Source organism: Corvus kubaryi, unplaced genomic scaffold, assembly GCF_017639235.1.
Source record: "Corvus kubaryi isolate FWS band 111438036 unplaced genomic scaffold, C.kubaryi_AGA036_p1.0 37397, whole genome shotgun sequence".
NCBI classification, from domain to species: Eukaryota; Metazoa; Chordata; class Aves; order Passeriformes; family Corvidae; genus Corvus; species Corvus kubaryi.
This window is the reverse complement of record NW_024581136.1, coordinates 21,213,336-21,230,709: the sequence shown is the minus strand read 5'-3', so window position 1 is coordinate 21,230,709 and position 17,374 is coordinate 21,213,336. Positions and strand designations below refer to the sequence as shown.

Sequence of the window (17,374 nt, the reverse complement as noted above, 5' to 3'; positions counted from 1 at the left end):
ATGAGCGATCATGGCCGCCTTCGGGCTCCTCAGCTGTGAGCACCGGCCGCTCAAGCGCCCGCGCCTGGGGCCGCCCGACGTTTACCCGCAGGACCCGCGCCAGAAGGAGGTGAGACCGGCCGGGTCCGCGGCTGCTGGCCCGCGCCTCCCCCGAAACTTTTGAGCGGCGCCTGCGGAGCCGCCGCTGACTTGCATTTTCTGCGGTGAGCGGGGGCCGCCGTCCCGCTCACCGCCCCGCTCCCCGCAGCGCGGCCGCGGCACCGCGCTTGCCTGCGGGGAGGGCGGAAAAGGCGCAGCCGTGAGGGTACAACTGCCTGCTGTGAGGGGCACCCCCGGCCTGTGAAGGGCACCCCTGGCTCAGGGAGAGTGAGGGGTGCCAGTGGCCGGGGGTGAACGTGGTCCTGCTCAGCTGCCCACCATGTGTCTGACCTGATGGCAGGGATCTGCCCTCAGAGGAATGAAACGCCTGCACGGTGTTGAAGGTCGGGAAATGCATCTGAAAAGGGAGGGTAGAGGCTGAAAGTTGCGCTTTGCCATCAGGCTGTGGCTCTCCTTCTTGCAAATACCACAACCAAACCCACAGAGACCCAATGCCACCAGAGCTGGGGCAAGCGTGTAGCTCAGGCAGGTGCTGTGGTGTGGCTGGCTCCTCCAGCAAAGCTCCACAGCGCACTGCTCTCCCTGGCCTGGCTTCAGTCTTGCTTCCCAGCTGCCAGTCCTTCATAGGTGAACGGAAGGAGCCTCTGGGAAGGGTTTGTGAACTGGATGTCTCCCAGCAAAGTCAATGGTTTCGCCGAGATTGGCCTTGTGTGCTGTGTTGTGTCTTGTACACAAAGCTGTGTTTGCAGGTATCTCTGCCCCGGCCTCTGGGGTGTCCTTTGCTGCTGTCCCTGGCTGCCCTCTGTCCTGGCGAATTCGGCACTCATGGAAGTCATCAGGCTGGTGATGAGGATGAGCACTGCTTAACTCGAGCAAGTACAGCTGGGTAGCCATGCAACCCTCTTCATGCTTTGCTCTTTGCCTGGTCTGTTGTCACGTTGTATTGTAGAGGTTTTCAGCAAGGAGGCTAATTAGGGTAATTTGTTAGTAGTTTATGAGCATCATCATCTGGTTCACATAGGCTGGAGGGCAGCCGTGAGAGTGACTGCTGGTTAGCGCTGGCTGAGAGGAGCCGAGACACCAGGCAGTAAAAGATGTGGATTTAAGTCCATTGCTAATGCTTTGAGACATACCTCAGGGTCTGTGACCTCCGGTATCTTTCTGTCTCCTCACTCTACTATTCATCAACCTTGATGGTCACAGTAACTGGAAATACTCCTCTAACTTGTAGTTTCTATGCTATGACAATTTCTATCCTGACTAGGCTGGCAGGACTGCATCCAAACTTGGCTGTGACAATGTATGGAGATAAATTTTTAGTTCTGGACTGTTGAATATTTTTAGCCAGGTGGTGAACTGATTCTTGCAGACATATTTATAAATATGCAGCCCATTACAATAAGAATGGAAGTAGCAAGTGCCCAGATGGTTAATATTTAAAATAGGTTTCATGGGTGCATTATTGACTAGAAAATAACTGCAACAGTCTCGTTACTGGCCACAATGGGATTGATTTCCCCTGGTTTGCGGAAAGTCTTTGTTCCACCTGTGTTGGTGCAACGTTTTTGTGTGTGTCACATGTACAGGACACAGCCCTGTGTCCCCTAGCTTCGGGGCTGCTGAGGGCTGGCTGTCATTTGAAGGAGACCAACACAGACTTACAGGTCCCAGTGGAGCTGGGATGGAGTCTCTGGTGATGTCGCTGTCGCCGACTGTTGTTCTGTGCCTTTCTAAGCTCCCTCTCTGCCAGGAGCAGCACCTCCCGGGGTCCTGGGCTCTCATGCTTTGGAGCCTGTTCACCTGGGTACCAGGTGCAAATCCGTGTCCTTAGCAAGGTCCCCTGTGAACAGCCTGGGCTAGGGCTCGGCCCCTGAGCGCTGGGCGTGCGCCCTGTGTGCAAAATACCCTCTGCAGAAATGAGGGTGTGGAGGGAGGAAGTCTTCAAATGGCATAGGCATAGCTTCTGCTTGGAGGCACTTACCTGCTGGGGCTGCTTTTAGCACCTCATATTGCTCTGAAAGGGAAAGACCGGAAGAAATTAGCTTTCCTTGTCTTTCTGTAATGTGGTTTTTTTGAACTTTGGTCAGTGCTTTGCAAGTAGTTTCTCTGTACATGAGCAATGTATGCTGCTGATGTGGAGCAAAAGGTGCTTTGGAAACCAGCCTCCCACCCCTTTCCAGCCTCCTACCCCATCTCGGCCTCCACTTTTTTCCTGGCCTCTACTTGCCCTCCTGCTTTCCACCTCTTTCCAGCCTTTTCTCTAGAAGACATCTGAGCTCTCTAGAGTTTGTGACATTAGCCTGTCCTGGCTGCAGCAGCTGAAGGCAAGTGTTGGAATCAGCTAACACTTTTTTGTGCTCTGAATTACCACCATCTCCTTAAGATGGGTAAAATATACTGCAAATTGTGTTTGTTACAAGCCAATAAAACCATGGAATGTGCCATGTCTGCAGGCCAGAGCCTGATGATTTTACTTGTGAGTAATGCTTTTAACTTCAGTTGAATTGGGTTTCAAAGCATGAGAAAGTACAATTGACATTATTTTATGCTAAGAAATAGTTTTCAGACAGAAGAAATGACATCCTCTTCTCTGCACGTGGTACACAGGATTTGACCCTCAAGGCTCCATTCTCCAACGTCTGCACTCACCAGTAGCCCAGGCTCCCTCCTCACTGGTAGGATGGGTAAAGCAGTTGAAATTTCTGCCAGAAGCCTCTCCAGAATGGTCCCCCATATCCCAGCTGGGCATCCCTCTGGGCCCTTTCAGTGTCTGTTCCATCAAAACCTGCTCTTGCCCATGGTTGGCTGCTGGGCATGGCTAATCCTTACTTGTAACTTAGGAGTTGTTGATTTGGGACAGATAATGCTCCTCTAAATATTTTATTCCTCTCTGCATCATGAAATACAGCTTGTTTCATAATCTCTGACTGGCACAGTATTTTATAGCCTTTTTTGGGGAGTTATTTTTTGATCTTGTTGTTCAAACCTGGCATTGGATAGTGTAAGCTGAACTGAGTGGAGGGTTTATCGCCCTGGGTTGGAACCCTGGACCTCCCTGTCTCCACAGGTTTGGGTCTCCAAGCTAATGCTGTGGTTACTCCAAGCTGCTGAAGGTATGAGCTCTGTCGTATTAAAAAGACATGAAGCAAAAGATGGAGCATGTGAGAGGATCTAAAAGTAATGACTAATTTAAAAGATTCACTTAGTTGCTTTTGTGAGTTTAATTTGGACTTCTTTTAGAATTCTATTCTGAAAGGATATTTTTGAGGTTTTGGAGAAAGATTTCAAAGATTCCTTGGGTTTGCCTGTCAAACAGTGCTGGTATAGCTCTGCACATTGTCTGTTTGCCCAGCTAAGATGTCAGAATCCACTGACCAGTTCCTAGTTTATCAAAACCTTGACGCATCCTTAGCTCCCTGCTTTTCTTTCATTGGCCTGGTGCTGCATTGAGCAAGTGTTACTGCAGCTGTAGGGAAGCAGGAGAATGCTTCAGTTGAAAGAGCTCATTCCTATTAATTAAAAGCAAATGAATATAGGATTATACAGTCCAGAACACCCAACAATAACACCACAATGCTCGATTCCAGCAGTGAGCTCATTTGTTCTCTTGTAGATACGGCTGACCTGAGGCAGCTGGCTGGGTAAGTGTCACAGGTGTGGTCCTCAGAGCAGCACTCTGGAGCGAAGGACCGTGCACAGACTTCTTGCAGGAACACCGGCTCGAGGTTCTCAGGCTGCCCTTCTGACAGATCCCGCCTGTACGGGCTGTGTTCACACACGGGGCTGTGCATGGGGCTTGAATATACCACACAAAACAAGTAAAAGTCTGTCTGAAACAAATTAGTGCAATTTGGGCCTGAATGTTCACTTGGCTATTTAAAATTGCAGAAGGGTTTTAAGCCTTGTTTGGGCACGCTTGGGGCCGTGGCTGGCGTTTGGAAAGGCAGCTCGCCATTCCTGCAGGAGCCCAGAAGAACCAGTGTGTTGTGGCATGGGCACCACTCAGTGACAGCAGCCTGAGTGCTCTTGTTCTTCTCCTTAGCACACGGCCAGGTAGCGTGGACTTGCCCCTGGTACGATCAGCGTGTACAGCTGAGCTGTGCTGGCGTTCCTGCCTCTGTGCCCAGGAGCTTCCCCTCTGCCAGGGCACAGCCCTGCTCTCAGGGAATGAGCCTGAGCTGGTAACGGAGCTGGTACGAGTGAGATGTAACGAGAGCTCCTGTGAACATCCATTTTATCATTTTGTTTGTAAAGGTGTCTCCATTCCCTGTGTTTGCAGGTGATGTCTTTTCATTTCCATGTGGTGCTCAGTTATGTAACTGTGCCACGTCCTGAGTTTTCTTGCTGAAGTAGTAGAGGAAATCTGAGCTACTAATGGAGCCAGACAAACCAAGCACTGATGTGTTTGTGTTGTCAGCCCCTCACAGCTTGTTCCTACAGTGGTGGTAGGTGTGGAGTACAACAGACTGTTCTTGGTTATTTTCAGCATAATGCTGAAATTTAGATAGTGTGTTTTAAAAGGCAAAGTTTAAAGATAACAGAACCGGGGTCAGCTCTGGAAGTGGTGCTATTCGTAACAATGTCTCCATCTGTTTGCAATTTACCTTTTATTTGTTTGCTTGTAATGTCTTTGATCACTTCCAGCTCTCTCTGTAGCTGTGTTTTCAGGACTGTCTGGGGGATAGTGTGGGTGGAGTAGTGTTCCAGCAATTCTGGTGGATTTAATTTAAAATTCAGATGAGCTTTGCTAAGTTCACAAACCTTGGAGAGCTTAGAGTTCCTCAAAATATGTTAGTCTGCTGTGTTACTCCCAAACTTTGGGAAAATACTGAAAAGCATAATGCATGGCAAAGTGTAAGAGAAGAAACTGAAAGGAAGCTTCTGGGTCGCTATTTTTGGGAGACATGTCACCCAAAACTAGGAATAAAATCTTCTAGAAAAACGGTGACATTCTTAACTTTATTTTCTGCTCTTTGCTTGGTCACAGTGCAGTTGCTCTTTGCTTTCAGAGGGTATTTCACAGCCATCTCACTCAATACCAGTTGTCTGTGGATCACCTGAGCTTGTGTAGAGTACCTGTGGTGGCAGGTAACTGCTTCCTTGGGGAGATCTGTGCCTTCTCTTCAGAGGCAGATTGGAAAAACCCAACAAGTTCCCATCCAACTGGTGTAGGAAAACCTGTCTGGCAGGCACGTAATCCTGAATGAGTGAACAAATGGCACAGCCTCCATGGAAGAATATTAACTTTGGTGAAGGCACAGAGTGAAGATAGGGAAGGATGTGGCTTCCTTAGGAAATTTGTGAAGACCTGGGGGTGTGTTTGTGCCTAATGCTGCTGACCCCCCTCTTGCCTGCTGTGTGTTCCTGCTGTGAATGCAACCCAGCCAAGCCTGCCTAAGTACCAATAAACAGCAAAATGAAGGTGTGTTGACAGTGCAGTAGGAGACCAGTCATGCTTCCACTGCAGAAGTAGCTCCAAAAGAAGTGGGTTTAGTTGCAGCAGGGCTGGATGTTCACCTGGAATTGCTTTTACTAGAGGTGATCTGTTTCCTGTTTCAGTAGATGTTCTCAAATGATGATGGTGGGCCCATAAACCACAATAGAAATGTTTTAATTGTCAACAGAACAACAATACAAGCTTGTTTTCCTGCTGGGGTAGGGACATATAGGGTTCTGGTGCTAAGGAGAAGTGTGCAGCAGCATTCTGTGAAGCAATTCAGCTGCTCCCAGGGTATCTGAGGAGAGGGGGATGTGTTGCTCTCCCAGTGCTGGTCAGGGGGGGCTGTGGTCTGACACCACTTTCACAAGGGAAATTTCAGGCTGTGTGCTGGGGAGTGCTCCAGGTTTTACAGAGGATGCTAGTGGTACTCCAGGTTTTATAGAGGCCTTGCTTCCTGCTGCCCTTCTCCTGGGCAGCAATTCCCTGTCAGCAAAACCAGCAGCATCTGTCAAGTGATGGCCTCAAGTCTGTAGTGAAGTGAATACCTGATGGGGACCAGAAGGTAACAGTGGCATCATGTTCCCTTTGCCAAAAATCCTGTGAGTGTGCAGAGGGCTCTGAGTGTTCAGATGAACACAGAATGTGATGTACCAGCAAATACAGAAATTTTCCGTATAAAAGCATGCTTCTTGGAATGATGCAACTTCTTAAATTGTCGTTTCATCTTTTGCGCTTAAAACACTCTTTACAGGATGAGCTTACGGCAGTGAATGTAAAGCAAGGCTTCAGCAATCAGCCTGCCTTCTCTGGAGATGAGCATGGATCTGCCAGGAATATTGTCATCAACACCTCAAAGGTAAGACAGGGCCTTTCAGTCTGGGTGCACTCACGGAAATTGGAACCAAGCTGACAGTGGTGGTACTTGGGTCTGGAATGCTTGGCTTTCTAGTCAGAAGTCTTGGTATGAAAGTTAATTACAGAATGAATATCAGAATGCTGGACTACCTGCTGTCATCAGTCTTCAGAGGAAACCATGGATGCCAAGGAAAAAACACAACTAGCACACTTCAGTGTACAAGGGACATTACACTTTTGCTCTTGTTCTTTCATTTGCGTGACTTACTGAGACAGCAGTGACTCCTCCTTCCCTGGAAGTCCCTGGTGCTTACATGTCTATAGCTTGCTTTGGTCTTTTATCTGTTTCCCCAGGGTATTTTCTGCCAGGAGAAACTGATCACTATGGTCCAGATCTCTTGGAAATGTATTCTTGGACTGTTTAGTGAATTTTAGCTTAGCTCTTCTGTGGTTGTTTTTGAGAATCAAAGAAGTTTAGGATACTTAAGAGCAATAAAATTTACTAAAATATTGGTTACTATCTTGCAAATTGAAAATAATAGCTGTTTAGAAAAAGCCTTCCCATATTTCTTTGAAGCATCTGTCCAGATTAATGTACTCTTTTGTAATTCTTTTTTTTTCCTGTTGGAAAGGCAGGAAGAAAGCATTTGGAAGGAGAATGTTATCAAGAAACTTATAAAAATGTTTTCAGACAAAGTAATTTTCTGCTATTTGACTTTGAAAATCTAACTTCTTATGACTTATTAGAAAATATGAAATTATGTATACAGTGTTACTCTTTTAGTGGAGGAAGAGATGCATGTAAATGACAGGGTTGCTATTGCTGAAATTTTAAAAGTTTTCCTGTTACCTTCTTCTGAATTGTCCTTTTTCCCTAGGAATGCTACCTGCAGGCATTTTCTCTCATATATTAATTATTCACGTTTTGACTGTTGAACAGAACTGTTTGAAATGTGGAACATAAATTCACAAGGAAGTGCTTGTCGTTCTTTCAATATTTAAGTATAGAATTACCAAAATAAGTTCAGTATCTCCTAAAGGCTTCCCCTATATTTTAAAATGACCCAGTGATGATTATTCTGAGTGGCAGGCGTATTATTTATTCCTATTATAGTCATTCTGAAAAGCAAATAAGCTTACATTGGAAATAAAACCTCTGGGTTTTTTTCCTGCTGTTTTGGGATTGAGGTACCAGGGGACCAAATCTTGCAAAGTTTCTCCTTGTGGAGGTACCGGGCGGTAGCAGAGGGGCTTTGAGTAGAAGTCAGACTTCTGAGGTTCCCTGAGACTTTGAAACTTTGGCTGCTGTAGCTGCTGATAGACAGGCAATGGATGCAGTTCCTGTGACAGCTGGTTTGATCTAAACAGAAGTGAAAAGTGTGTATTTATGCAGTTTGTGCTGCCATGAAGGGCAGGAGGGGAGGAATGTTCTCTTAGGCTCCACTGCACTGGGGCCTGGATCCAAACAGGTGTTGGCTGGCAGGATATAGCTCTGGGCATGCAGTGGCTGTCCCAAGGGGCAGCTCAGCCCTGGTGGCCTTGAGCCCTGGTCCCTTTGATTGTTTTTGCTGACCCACAGCCTCTACAGTGGTAATGCAGATGTATCATACAGGTGTTTGATATTCTGAACCCCCCCTCTCCTCTCTGCAGGGAATAAGTGTGATCCCATTGCACTGCTCTGGAGCGAGGACTGCATCCCTTCAGATGGAAATCCTTGTGTATTAATGTACAGTAGATACTTAATTACTGGATTGTCATACATGTTTTTCTCCCCCCCCCAGATCGGTGCTTACTTCAGCAGCATCCTGGCAGAAAAGCTCAAACTTAACACTTTCCAGGACACGGGGAAGAAGAAACCCCAAGTAAATGCCAAAGACAACTACTGGCTGGTGACTGCTCGGTCTCAGAGTGCAATTCACAACTGGTTCATGGATTTGGCAGGAAGTAAACCCCTGACTCTCTTAGCAAAAAAGGTATCAGAATATCCTTCCTCTGTTTCCTGGCTATTGGATTCTACTGGGCTGGGCTGTAAGAATAGCGCAGTATTTTGGAGCATGCTGGATGAAGCGTTGTGCTGGAGGCAGCTGGGGCTGTGCAGTGTGCCTTCTCTGCAAGGAGGGGGCTTGAGCAAGGGGCAACTGCTGATCTAACTGGCACAAAGTTCCTTTGAATGACTACATTTCATGTCCAGAATGTTTCTTTTGTTGAACCCTTACCCAAAACCATGACAGAGCTCTGTTTTCCAGAGGTACTGAGGATCAGCTCAGAGGATGTTCTCTGCACTTTGGATGTCAGTGGCTGTTGAGAGGTTTGCTCATGGCCTTGTAGGAATCTCTGAGTAGGTCAAGGATGCTCCTGATGAAGCCTGGAAGACTGTAGGGCAGTGTCTCTTTTTTGTCAATCCCTGAGTTCCCCTGTGCCTGGACAGTTGGTGTTGTCAGCACAGTGGGTCCCTGGGCTGATGCAGAGTCTGCCACCCTCCAGGCTGTGTGAGGCTGAGCAGTGGAGGCCTGGGATGACCTGCTGGAGCCAGCTGCTGTTGGACTGTGTGCTGTAACTTGCTGCCTGTTTTCTTTCAGGTTCCCATTCTCAGTAAAAAAGAAGATATTTTTGCTTACTTAGCAAAATACTCTGTGCCACTGCTGCGAGCGGCATGGCTGATCAAAATGACATGTGCCTACTATGCTGCTATTTCTGAAGCTAAAATCAAGAAACGCCAGGCCACTGACCCAAGTATTGGTAAATAAATGTCTTTAATGTCTCCATGCATGGTAATAGCTGAAGGGGCCTGCTTCTCTTTTTCATGGCTATGGTGTTACTGGGTGTCCAGAGAAGAATCTTTGCAGTGGGAATTGGAGTAAAAATGCTTTAAAATCAGTTTCACTTTGAAGTATGTGTCAGAGTACAAAGAGCCATGGAACAGAACTACTGCCTGGTTGGCTGCTTCTGCTCCCAGCTGAATCCTCCCAAAATCTCCAGGTGCAGCACCTGAGGAGATGGCTGTGCTGCATCTCAGCACCGACACCGGTCACTGTGGGACTGGTAGGAGTGGCAGGGGCTGTGCCAAGCTAAATGTTGCCTGGGGCTGAACAGAATTGCTACTTTAGAATGCCCATAATGAAATGTGCAAATTTCAAATCTTATTTATTAGAACACAGCTGGCAATTTATGTATTTTAAGGACTACTCTTAAAGGGTGTGTTCTGAACACATTGTGTTCAGAATAGACAATTTCAGTGCTGTTTAGCAGCATCTCTGTAATGCTGGGAGAAATGTCTGCTTCTTCCTGCCAACTTGCCCTCATGGGAGGGGTGTAAGGAGGAGGTGGGGAAAGCTAAGGCTGTCCATGCCTTAGTTGTAATCGTGTATCTACACCTACTTTGCTCTGGCTGGGAGTAGCAGCTCTTCATAGCAAAGGGGTTCGTGTTTCCTGGGAGGGTGCAAGGTGGTCGTGTGTATCTGGGGTTGGCAGGTACTCCTGCTCTGGTACCCCCCTCACAGTGGGGGCGAGTGAGGCCAGGCAGCGTCTGTGGGCTGAGGGGCCAGTGGCTTTATCAGCGCATGTTCTGAGCTGGGTTACTGAAGATTTGGTCCTCTGTCCAAATTCCCTGTTCTGCAGAGGTTGTTGAGAGCTTTTTGGGAAGTAGTTTCGTGTGTGTTACTGAACAGCCTTTGGCATTTCCCAGAGTGTTTTATATCTACGCCTTGGCTACCAGAAAGGTGGTATTGCATTGTTTCCAATGCAGTGGCACAGAGACATTGGTAATTGCTTTGGGAATATTATTCTTTCATACTGTCACATGAAATAAATTTGAACTAGTGGATTTGAAATTGTTTTCCCAAAATCAAGCGAATGTTTGATGTAAATGTAGTTAAACTGCTCTGTGAAAACACTAAACCCCACTAGCTTCATCCAGAAATTCCAGTGGGTTTGGGTAGAAAAGCTTCCAATGTGTAGTCTGTATTTGTTGACAGAGTTGCCAATTACAGATGCAAAAGGCAAAAAGAAGGAATGTGCTAGCTGGAGTCTGAGATGGGCAGTGGACAGTGAAAAGAGTTGTGTTTGAGAGTGGTGGTTTCTGTAGCTCTGACAGTAAACAGCTCTGGTTGTCACAGCAACTGCATTATGGAGTCGTAAAAGAGGGTGCTCTTGTTAAATGTTCTGTTTGCTGATAGACACAGCCCTGCCAGAGGTTTGTCTCCAAGATATTCACAAATATCCTGGATTGTTCCAGTTGCTGCTGAGAGAATTCCTTCCTTACAAATCCTCTTTTCCTCTTTTCACTGTGCCATGCAGACCTGCTCTGTGCTGGTCACACTGACCACAGAAACTGCTGCTGGGCTGCTGCAGCCTTGTCAGAGTGAAAACCTGGAGAAGCTGGCATTTCCAGAGTGGTTGCAGAAGGAATGGTTTTATAACCTATTGCTTGTGCAAATTTCCAATCAGTTTTTTGTTGGCTCTGTTTGGAGGGGGAAAGCAGTAAAGCTTCAGATGGAAGGAAGTAATGTAGTATATTTATTTTATCTATTTCAAGGCAGTTTTGTGACTGACTGTTGAAATCTGATGAGACAGGCGATTCCTTAAAGGCGCAGCTGTGTCAGTGCAGGCTGCTTGCACACTGACAGCTCTGAGAGCAGGTGCACACAGGAGAGCCCCATTAATTTGCCAGAGATGCAGGGGTAAGGCTGGGGACAAACATTTCTGGTGACAAAGACAGTGTAACTTTGTTTCAATTCTCACTGTGCAGGAAACCTTTGATCACCTGAAGTTTTCTAATTGCAAACGTATTTTGTAGAATGGACTCAAATTGTAACCAAATACCTCCGAGAGCAGCTGGCAAAGGTTGCAGAGTTCTACCATGGAACTTCGAGCCAAGGCAACAGCTCTGTGGCGATGCCTTCAGAGGTGGAACAAGCCCTGCAGCAGTGGGAATACAATGAAAAACTGTCATTTTATATGTTTCAGGTAATACTTTTAGGAGTGCAGGGATTTTTTTTTTTAGTAACTATTCCCGGAAAATCCAATTTTAGAACTCAGTGGTAACTTTTGTCATAAGACTTGCATAAATTGTAAATGCTAATCCCTTTTACAGATTTGGTGGCTGAAAAAGCTCTGATTTGCTCAGTCTGCCTGATTGCAATTGCAGCAGTGCACTCAATTATTCCCTCTCATATATCATCCCATCTTTTCAGGGTGTTTTCAGTGACCGTGGCTCAGGCTGAGGCCACTGTGGCACATGAAGCCTCGGGTGTTGGAGTGGTGGCCGGGCTTTCAGTTCTGCCTGGTTCTAGTGCAGCAGAACACTCTGGTTGTTTCCAGCCCAGGGCAGAAGCAGCAGGAAGGTTTCTGGGAGGGAGTCACCCCTGCTGAAGCTGCGCAGAGCACGGGTGCTGTGCCTGGCCTCCTGTCTGTGGCACTGCTGGCGGCGCCAGGGCTGCAGCGGTGCTTGAGGGAGTTGGTAGCTCTGTGGTGACACGGGTACCGAGGGCTCAACCAGAGTGAAATGAACCATGGAATTACACAGCTGCTTGTTGAGTGCTCCCAGGTAACATGTGATGTGTTATTTGAAATCCTTTAAGGAAGGAATGCTCGAGAGACATGAGTATTTGACATGGATACTGGATGTTTTGGAAAAAATCAGACCCACTGATGATGATCTTCTGAAGCTGTTGTTGCCACTGATGTTGCAGGTACGTGTATATTTTAAAGCCAAAGTCAGTGTAAGTGTGATTCACACCTGTTAAATTTGTGGTGATAAAATCTATATAAATATTGTTTGGTGCATGATTGGAGTTTATAAATGCCTATGAGATGTTCATGCTTTATAATCCTTGACTCAGTTTGGTAGAGGGAATCTTTTACTGTAACTGGTCCTGGAAAGCAGATGAAATTTTTAAGAGAAAGAAGTATAGATGTACATTTGAGCTATTCTTTTCTAACTTCTGGAATCCTAAACATTGGAAGTGTTTCTTTCCAGTTCATGCATGACAACTGTTAGGTTGTCAAGGAAAATGGGTACACGGAGCAGACCGTATAGTAAACTGCATTTTTTTAAATTTCAGTACTCAGAAGAGTTTGTTCAGTCAGCTTACCTGTCCCGCCGCCTTGCATACTTCTGTGCCAGACGCCTGTCCTTGCTGCTCAGCGATGGGCCTAACCTTGGAGCTGCCCATTCCCCTCACGTGATCCTCGGACCAAGTAACCCTCCCCTGGCAGTGCCCAGTCCGACTGCCCCTGGGGTGAGCCCAGCACAGATGACCTGCTCAGATTTCCTCGCCTGCCCTCAGCACCGTCCACTGGTGTATGGACTCAGTTGCATGCTGCAGGTAGGCCACTGCTCTGCTGCTCTTTGTTTTCAAGGCTATGTCCGTTCAGTGTGTTGGAAAACAGTGGGGTTTGGGTGGGACAAGGTGTGCTAGCTGTGGTTTGAAGTGTACCTGTGTCCATTAAAGGGTGATGGATGTGGGGAGAGTGGGTGGGGGGTCTCTGCACCTGCTGAGGCACAATGGAGCAGCCTCCTGGAGAAGCTTGTGGTGTCTGTGTGTCTTCGGCACCTCTGCTGGGGGAAGGAGTGGCTCTGCTGCCTGGGATGGCCAGGCCTTCCCTCTGGGATAGAGGGTTTGCTCCACGCATCTCATCCTGTTCTTGTCACCCCCGTGGTCCTGCCAGGCTGTGTGTGCCTGCTGAGTGTGGCTGGGCAGCCACAGCACCGCGCTGACCTCCGCGAGCCCCGGCCCGCGAGGGCTCCTTTGCTGTCTCCAGCCTGTCACTGATGCCTGGTGCCACTGTAGGACATCTCATGTTGGTTTTGTCAGTTTTATGGGCAGTTTATATTGCCTTACCAACTTCTCCAGTTTTCAAGACCGTAGAACAGAAGAGTCTGCTTGCTTGTGTTCGTTGCTTGGCAATCACAGAAATATCAAGAGAGTAATTACTTTCTGAAGAAGGGCGCTTGTGACGAGCTGTGGTTGTTTGCCTTCCTGAGCCCTCATCTAGTGAGACTTCCCCAAACCCTCCTGCTGTTGTTTGCTCAGTGTCTCTCCCTGGGGGCTGCACAGAGATATCCTGCTGCTGGTACCAGGAGTCTGCTGATGCTCATGGGATCACAGCATCATGGAACAGGTCAGGGACCTCTGCAGATAATGTGATCTGTGCCCTCCCTAGGCAGGGTCAGCCAAAGCAGGTTCCGCAGGACGATGCGAGGCTGGGTTTTAACGCCTACCCCAACGCTCTGGGCAGTCTGTTTCAGTCAAAGAGCTCTCCTAGTAGCAGCTGCCTCTCTGAGGGCTGCAGCTTTCCCTGGACGTTGCAGTGTGGGAAGTCCAGAGCCCGGAGGCAGGCAGGGTTGTTCCCAGGGCAGGTGTGTTGGTGCTGTCTGAGGAAGGGAAGTGGGAGAGTATCCTCGTCCCTCTCTGCTGAGGGGGCCTGAGCCAGGAGGTTAGATTCTCTCTGGTTCTCAGTGTGCTGTGACTTTTTTCCTCTTGAACGTGGATCTGCTCTGGGAATGCTGGGTTTGTCTCCGTCCTGGGCTGCTGGGCTATGCTGTGACCTCTGGCAGTGTTACAGCGATTCTCTACTGGCAACACAGCTGGTCATCTTCCTGCGCAGCCTCTGCTGTTTGGGTTTGTGTGTGCTTGTTCTGCTCTTTTCTCTCCTTTTCCCCCTTTCCCTCGTGCCGTCACATGGGTCCATAGCTCAGCCTGGATTCAGACAGGTTCCCCACCTTTCCAGAGGAATGTTTCTCTAGGCAATGTTTGTCAAGATGCTGTTTTCTAGTCCAGATCTGGACTGGGGGAGCTTCCCAAGAAGCAATCCAACAGTCTCAAAAATAAACATCTATAAGATGAGTCAACTTGTGTCATTTCAGATGGTATTGAAGGTCTGACCCCAAAGAGCAGAAGATTCTGCTGTAGCTCTGCTTGGTACCAAATGCTGCAGGGTGGTGGTACCTGTGACAGGCCATTGTAAAATGACTGTTTTGAAGCCTGTCAATGCAAAATGCTAAGTTCACGGTGCATTTAAATTACTCCTTTATGCTTTCAAGTCTTGACTGAGGAGTTGATTTTAATTAATTTCTTAAATTTAAATTTTTCACATGTAGCTTCTTTCTCTAAGCTGAACAACAAATGATTTCTTTTTTGTTAAGCCTGTTACCATTTTGCAGAAAGGATCTAGCTGAAATGAACCTTTGGTGATGGTCTTTGATGTTGTTATGAAAGCAATACAAATGGAAATCGAACATGCATATATTTAAATTTATTTCTTTTTAATAATGAAGAAGGAAAATAAAACAGTAGTTGTATTTCCTCAAATGGAAATTCCTAAAGTAGTTGTGCATAGGCCTGTCTTATTTCTTTCACTGTAGCAGTTGGACCAAAAGTGATTCTGATCTCATGGACTCTTATTGTAGGTTTTGTCTATCACACATGTTTGGAAAAAGAAATTACTCCTGTTTTGTACTATTGCTTGCAGACCGTAACTCTTTGTTGCCCAAGTGCCTTGGTGTGGAATTATTCCACAAATGAAAATAAGAACATTAATCCAGGCTCACCTCTGGATTTACTTCAAGTTGCTCCATCTAGTTTACCTATGCCAGATGGAAATTCAGCCTTTAATCAGCAGGTAAGAGCTATTTCTTGCCAGATTATTAAGATTTGGTTTATATCCCAGTAACCATTTTGATCATTAGGACTGCAGCCAAGTTTGGGTATTTCTGTGAGTCTAGTGTCAAGGCTAGTGCTGTGCTGGTGTTGACCTTCATTGTGGGACAGCTTTGGGGAAAATATCAGGAATTTTATTTACATTCAGATGTTTTCTGTTATTAAACTGAAATTACTTAAAGATGTAAAATGGCAAATAAGAGGAAGCTTTGTGTATGTATTGGGAGATGTGACTTTTCACACATGCTGAAAGTTAAGTTTTGCTGGGTGGAATGAAAGGAGATGATGTTTTATTGTGCAAGAAGATTCTTAGCAGAGAAGATTTGAACAGAATGTCCCTCAGTTTGTTGTTCCCAAATGTAGGGAGTGTTGTGGAACACTGTGGGGTACCTTGTTCCTGCTGAGAACTGTCATAGGCTTGACGTGGAAATTGACACTTCCCATCACCAGCTAATTAGCGGCTCTATTTCTTACAGGTTCGGGCAAAGATTTATGAAGTAGAACAGCAGATAAAGCAAAGAGGCCATGCTGTGGAGGTGCGGTGGTCGTTTGACAAGTGCCAAGAGTCAACTGCAGGTAAGACAATTCCAAACAAACATTGGAGATTTAGGGTTTACATCTGTTCTTCCTTGAACAGTATAATGAGTGTAATTCTGTTGCCTTACCATTAATCCCAGCAATAGATTGCCAGGTGAATGTCTTCCTGTGTAAACCCTTTTTTTTTGCCCTGCTCCTGTCCCACTCCCATCTCCAGGGGTGACCATCAGCCGGGTTCTGCACACCTTGGAAGTGTTGGATCGGCATTGTTTTGACAGATCAGATTCCAGCAATTCCATGGAGACACTTTATCATAAGATCTTCTGGGCAAATCAGAGTAAGGATAACCAAGAGGTAATGGCTGCAGTCTCCTCTCAATTCATAATCTATCGACAATGGATTTAATTTTTACTTACATGAATTGTGTGTTTATTTGATAGAGAAGCTTTGGGTCTTCTTGGTGTGGTTTTTTCTTTACTAGTGGGCAGCTGGGTTACAGGATGCAACTGCTCTTTGCTGTTGCCATCGTATTCTTCAGTTCTGTGTACTGCAAACCTCAGGAGAAATGATCTAGCAAGGGTTTTTTTTGGATGCTGCCAAGTAAAATTCCAGATTATTGCCTTGCTGACAACGTCTGCATCTATTGTAGCAAGTAATAAATTACTAGGCTTTTTAGTATATTCTAAAAAATATTCTAAATATTCTAAAATATTCTAAAACTACATACTCCTGGAGTTTTTGATATTTTTGCCCCCGCTCCTAAACCCATTTCCAGAGATCAATAAAAAATTTAATCAGTAATCCGTGGAATTTTTAAGTCCTTTTTTTTTTTTAGCGTGTGTGTAGTGCAGATGATAATGGCACTGGGTCTATGTATAACACCAAACTCCTGAATTTCCTTGGAAGGTGTTTGGAGAAAAGAAATATCTGAATTTAAATATACACTGTTGGAGTAAAATTTGAAAGTGGAAAATATGAGTGGGTCTGTTTTGTGACTCCACCCGTGTTCTGCCAGTGGCTGTGTTCTCAGCCAGTGATGGTCGTAGTTCAGGACTCTCTGCACAGACCTGCTGCATTGTCACTGTCAATCAGTGCTTTAATGGCTTTGCATTAAACAAGCAGAATGTAGTGTTGGGGGGATCACACATCTGGAAGCATTTCCAGAGAGACAGACATGCCAGCAAACCATTAGGTGGAGCTCAGAACAGGTAAGATGGAGTGAAACACTTGCCAGAGTTGTCCTTGTGATCCCGATACACTTTTATGGTAATCAGAGAGACGCTGAGGAAGGAGAGCTGTCACAGCAGGCAGGGGAAGTCACTGAAAGTTCTTAGCCCTAATGCCTGGGTGACATCAGGACTTTAGCACACGGATGTGCTGTGGTTTTGAACAGGTAGGGTGTGATATGCTTTATCATTTGGGTGCTGGCTTTCTGTTTTCATTTGCTTTTGGGGCTGAATGGTGTGGTTTTGTGCTGTTGCAAATGTATTTGTCTCTTTTTATTTCCTTCTCCCTGTCTGTGTTCCAAAGTTTTTCTGACTTCCAGATACAATTGTAGTAACGCCCTGTGTTTAAAAAGACAGTGTTGGTAGGGAAACTTCTGAAATTCGTTATTCTGCTCTTAATGCAGATCGTCTGCCACTATTGCCTTTGTCTTATGGTACTTTATGAGTTGAGGTTGGGTTGCCTTGAAAACATGGTGCTTTGGCCCCTTGGAGCTGTGCTCCCCAGTTCAGGGTACCAGACATTTTTATGCAGGTGTGTCCATTTGATTTGCAGGAAA

General features: G+C 46.3%; 1 protein-coding gene across 1 annotated transcript in view; it reads left to right on the top strand.

Moving 5' to 3' along the window:
* The first annotated feature begins 6 nt into the window (after positions 1 to 6).
* The window catches only part of MED12L (mediator complex subunit 12L), a 101,998-nt gene continuing 84,630 nt past the window's right edge, over positions 7 to 17,374 (top strand). Inside the window, exons 1-10 of the mRNA XM_042042402.1 lie at positions 7 to 109; positions 6,291 to 6,395; positions 8,176 to 8,367; positions 8,974 to 9,133; positions 11,190 to 11,359; positions 11,974 to 12,084; positions 12,457 to 12,720; positions 14,867 to 15,016; positions 15,531 to 15,630; positions 15,809 to 15,945. Coding sequence (XP_041898336.1) covers positions 11 to 109; positions 6,291 to 6,395; positions 8,176 to 8,367; positions 8,974 to 9,133; positions 11,190 to 11,359; positions 11,974 to 12,084; positions 12,457 to 12,720; positions 14,867 to 15,016; positions 15,531 to 15,630; positions 15,809 to 15,945 — 1,488 coding nt within the window. The 5' untranslated portion in view covers positions 7 to 10. The remainder of the gene's footprint in view (positions 110 to 6,290; positions 6,396 to 8,175; positions 8,368 to 8,973; positions 9,134 to 11,189; positions 11,360 to 11,973; positions 12,085 to 12,456; positions 12,721 to 14,866; positions 15,017 to 15,530; positions 15,631 to 15,808; positions 15,946 to 17,374) is intronic.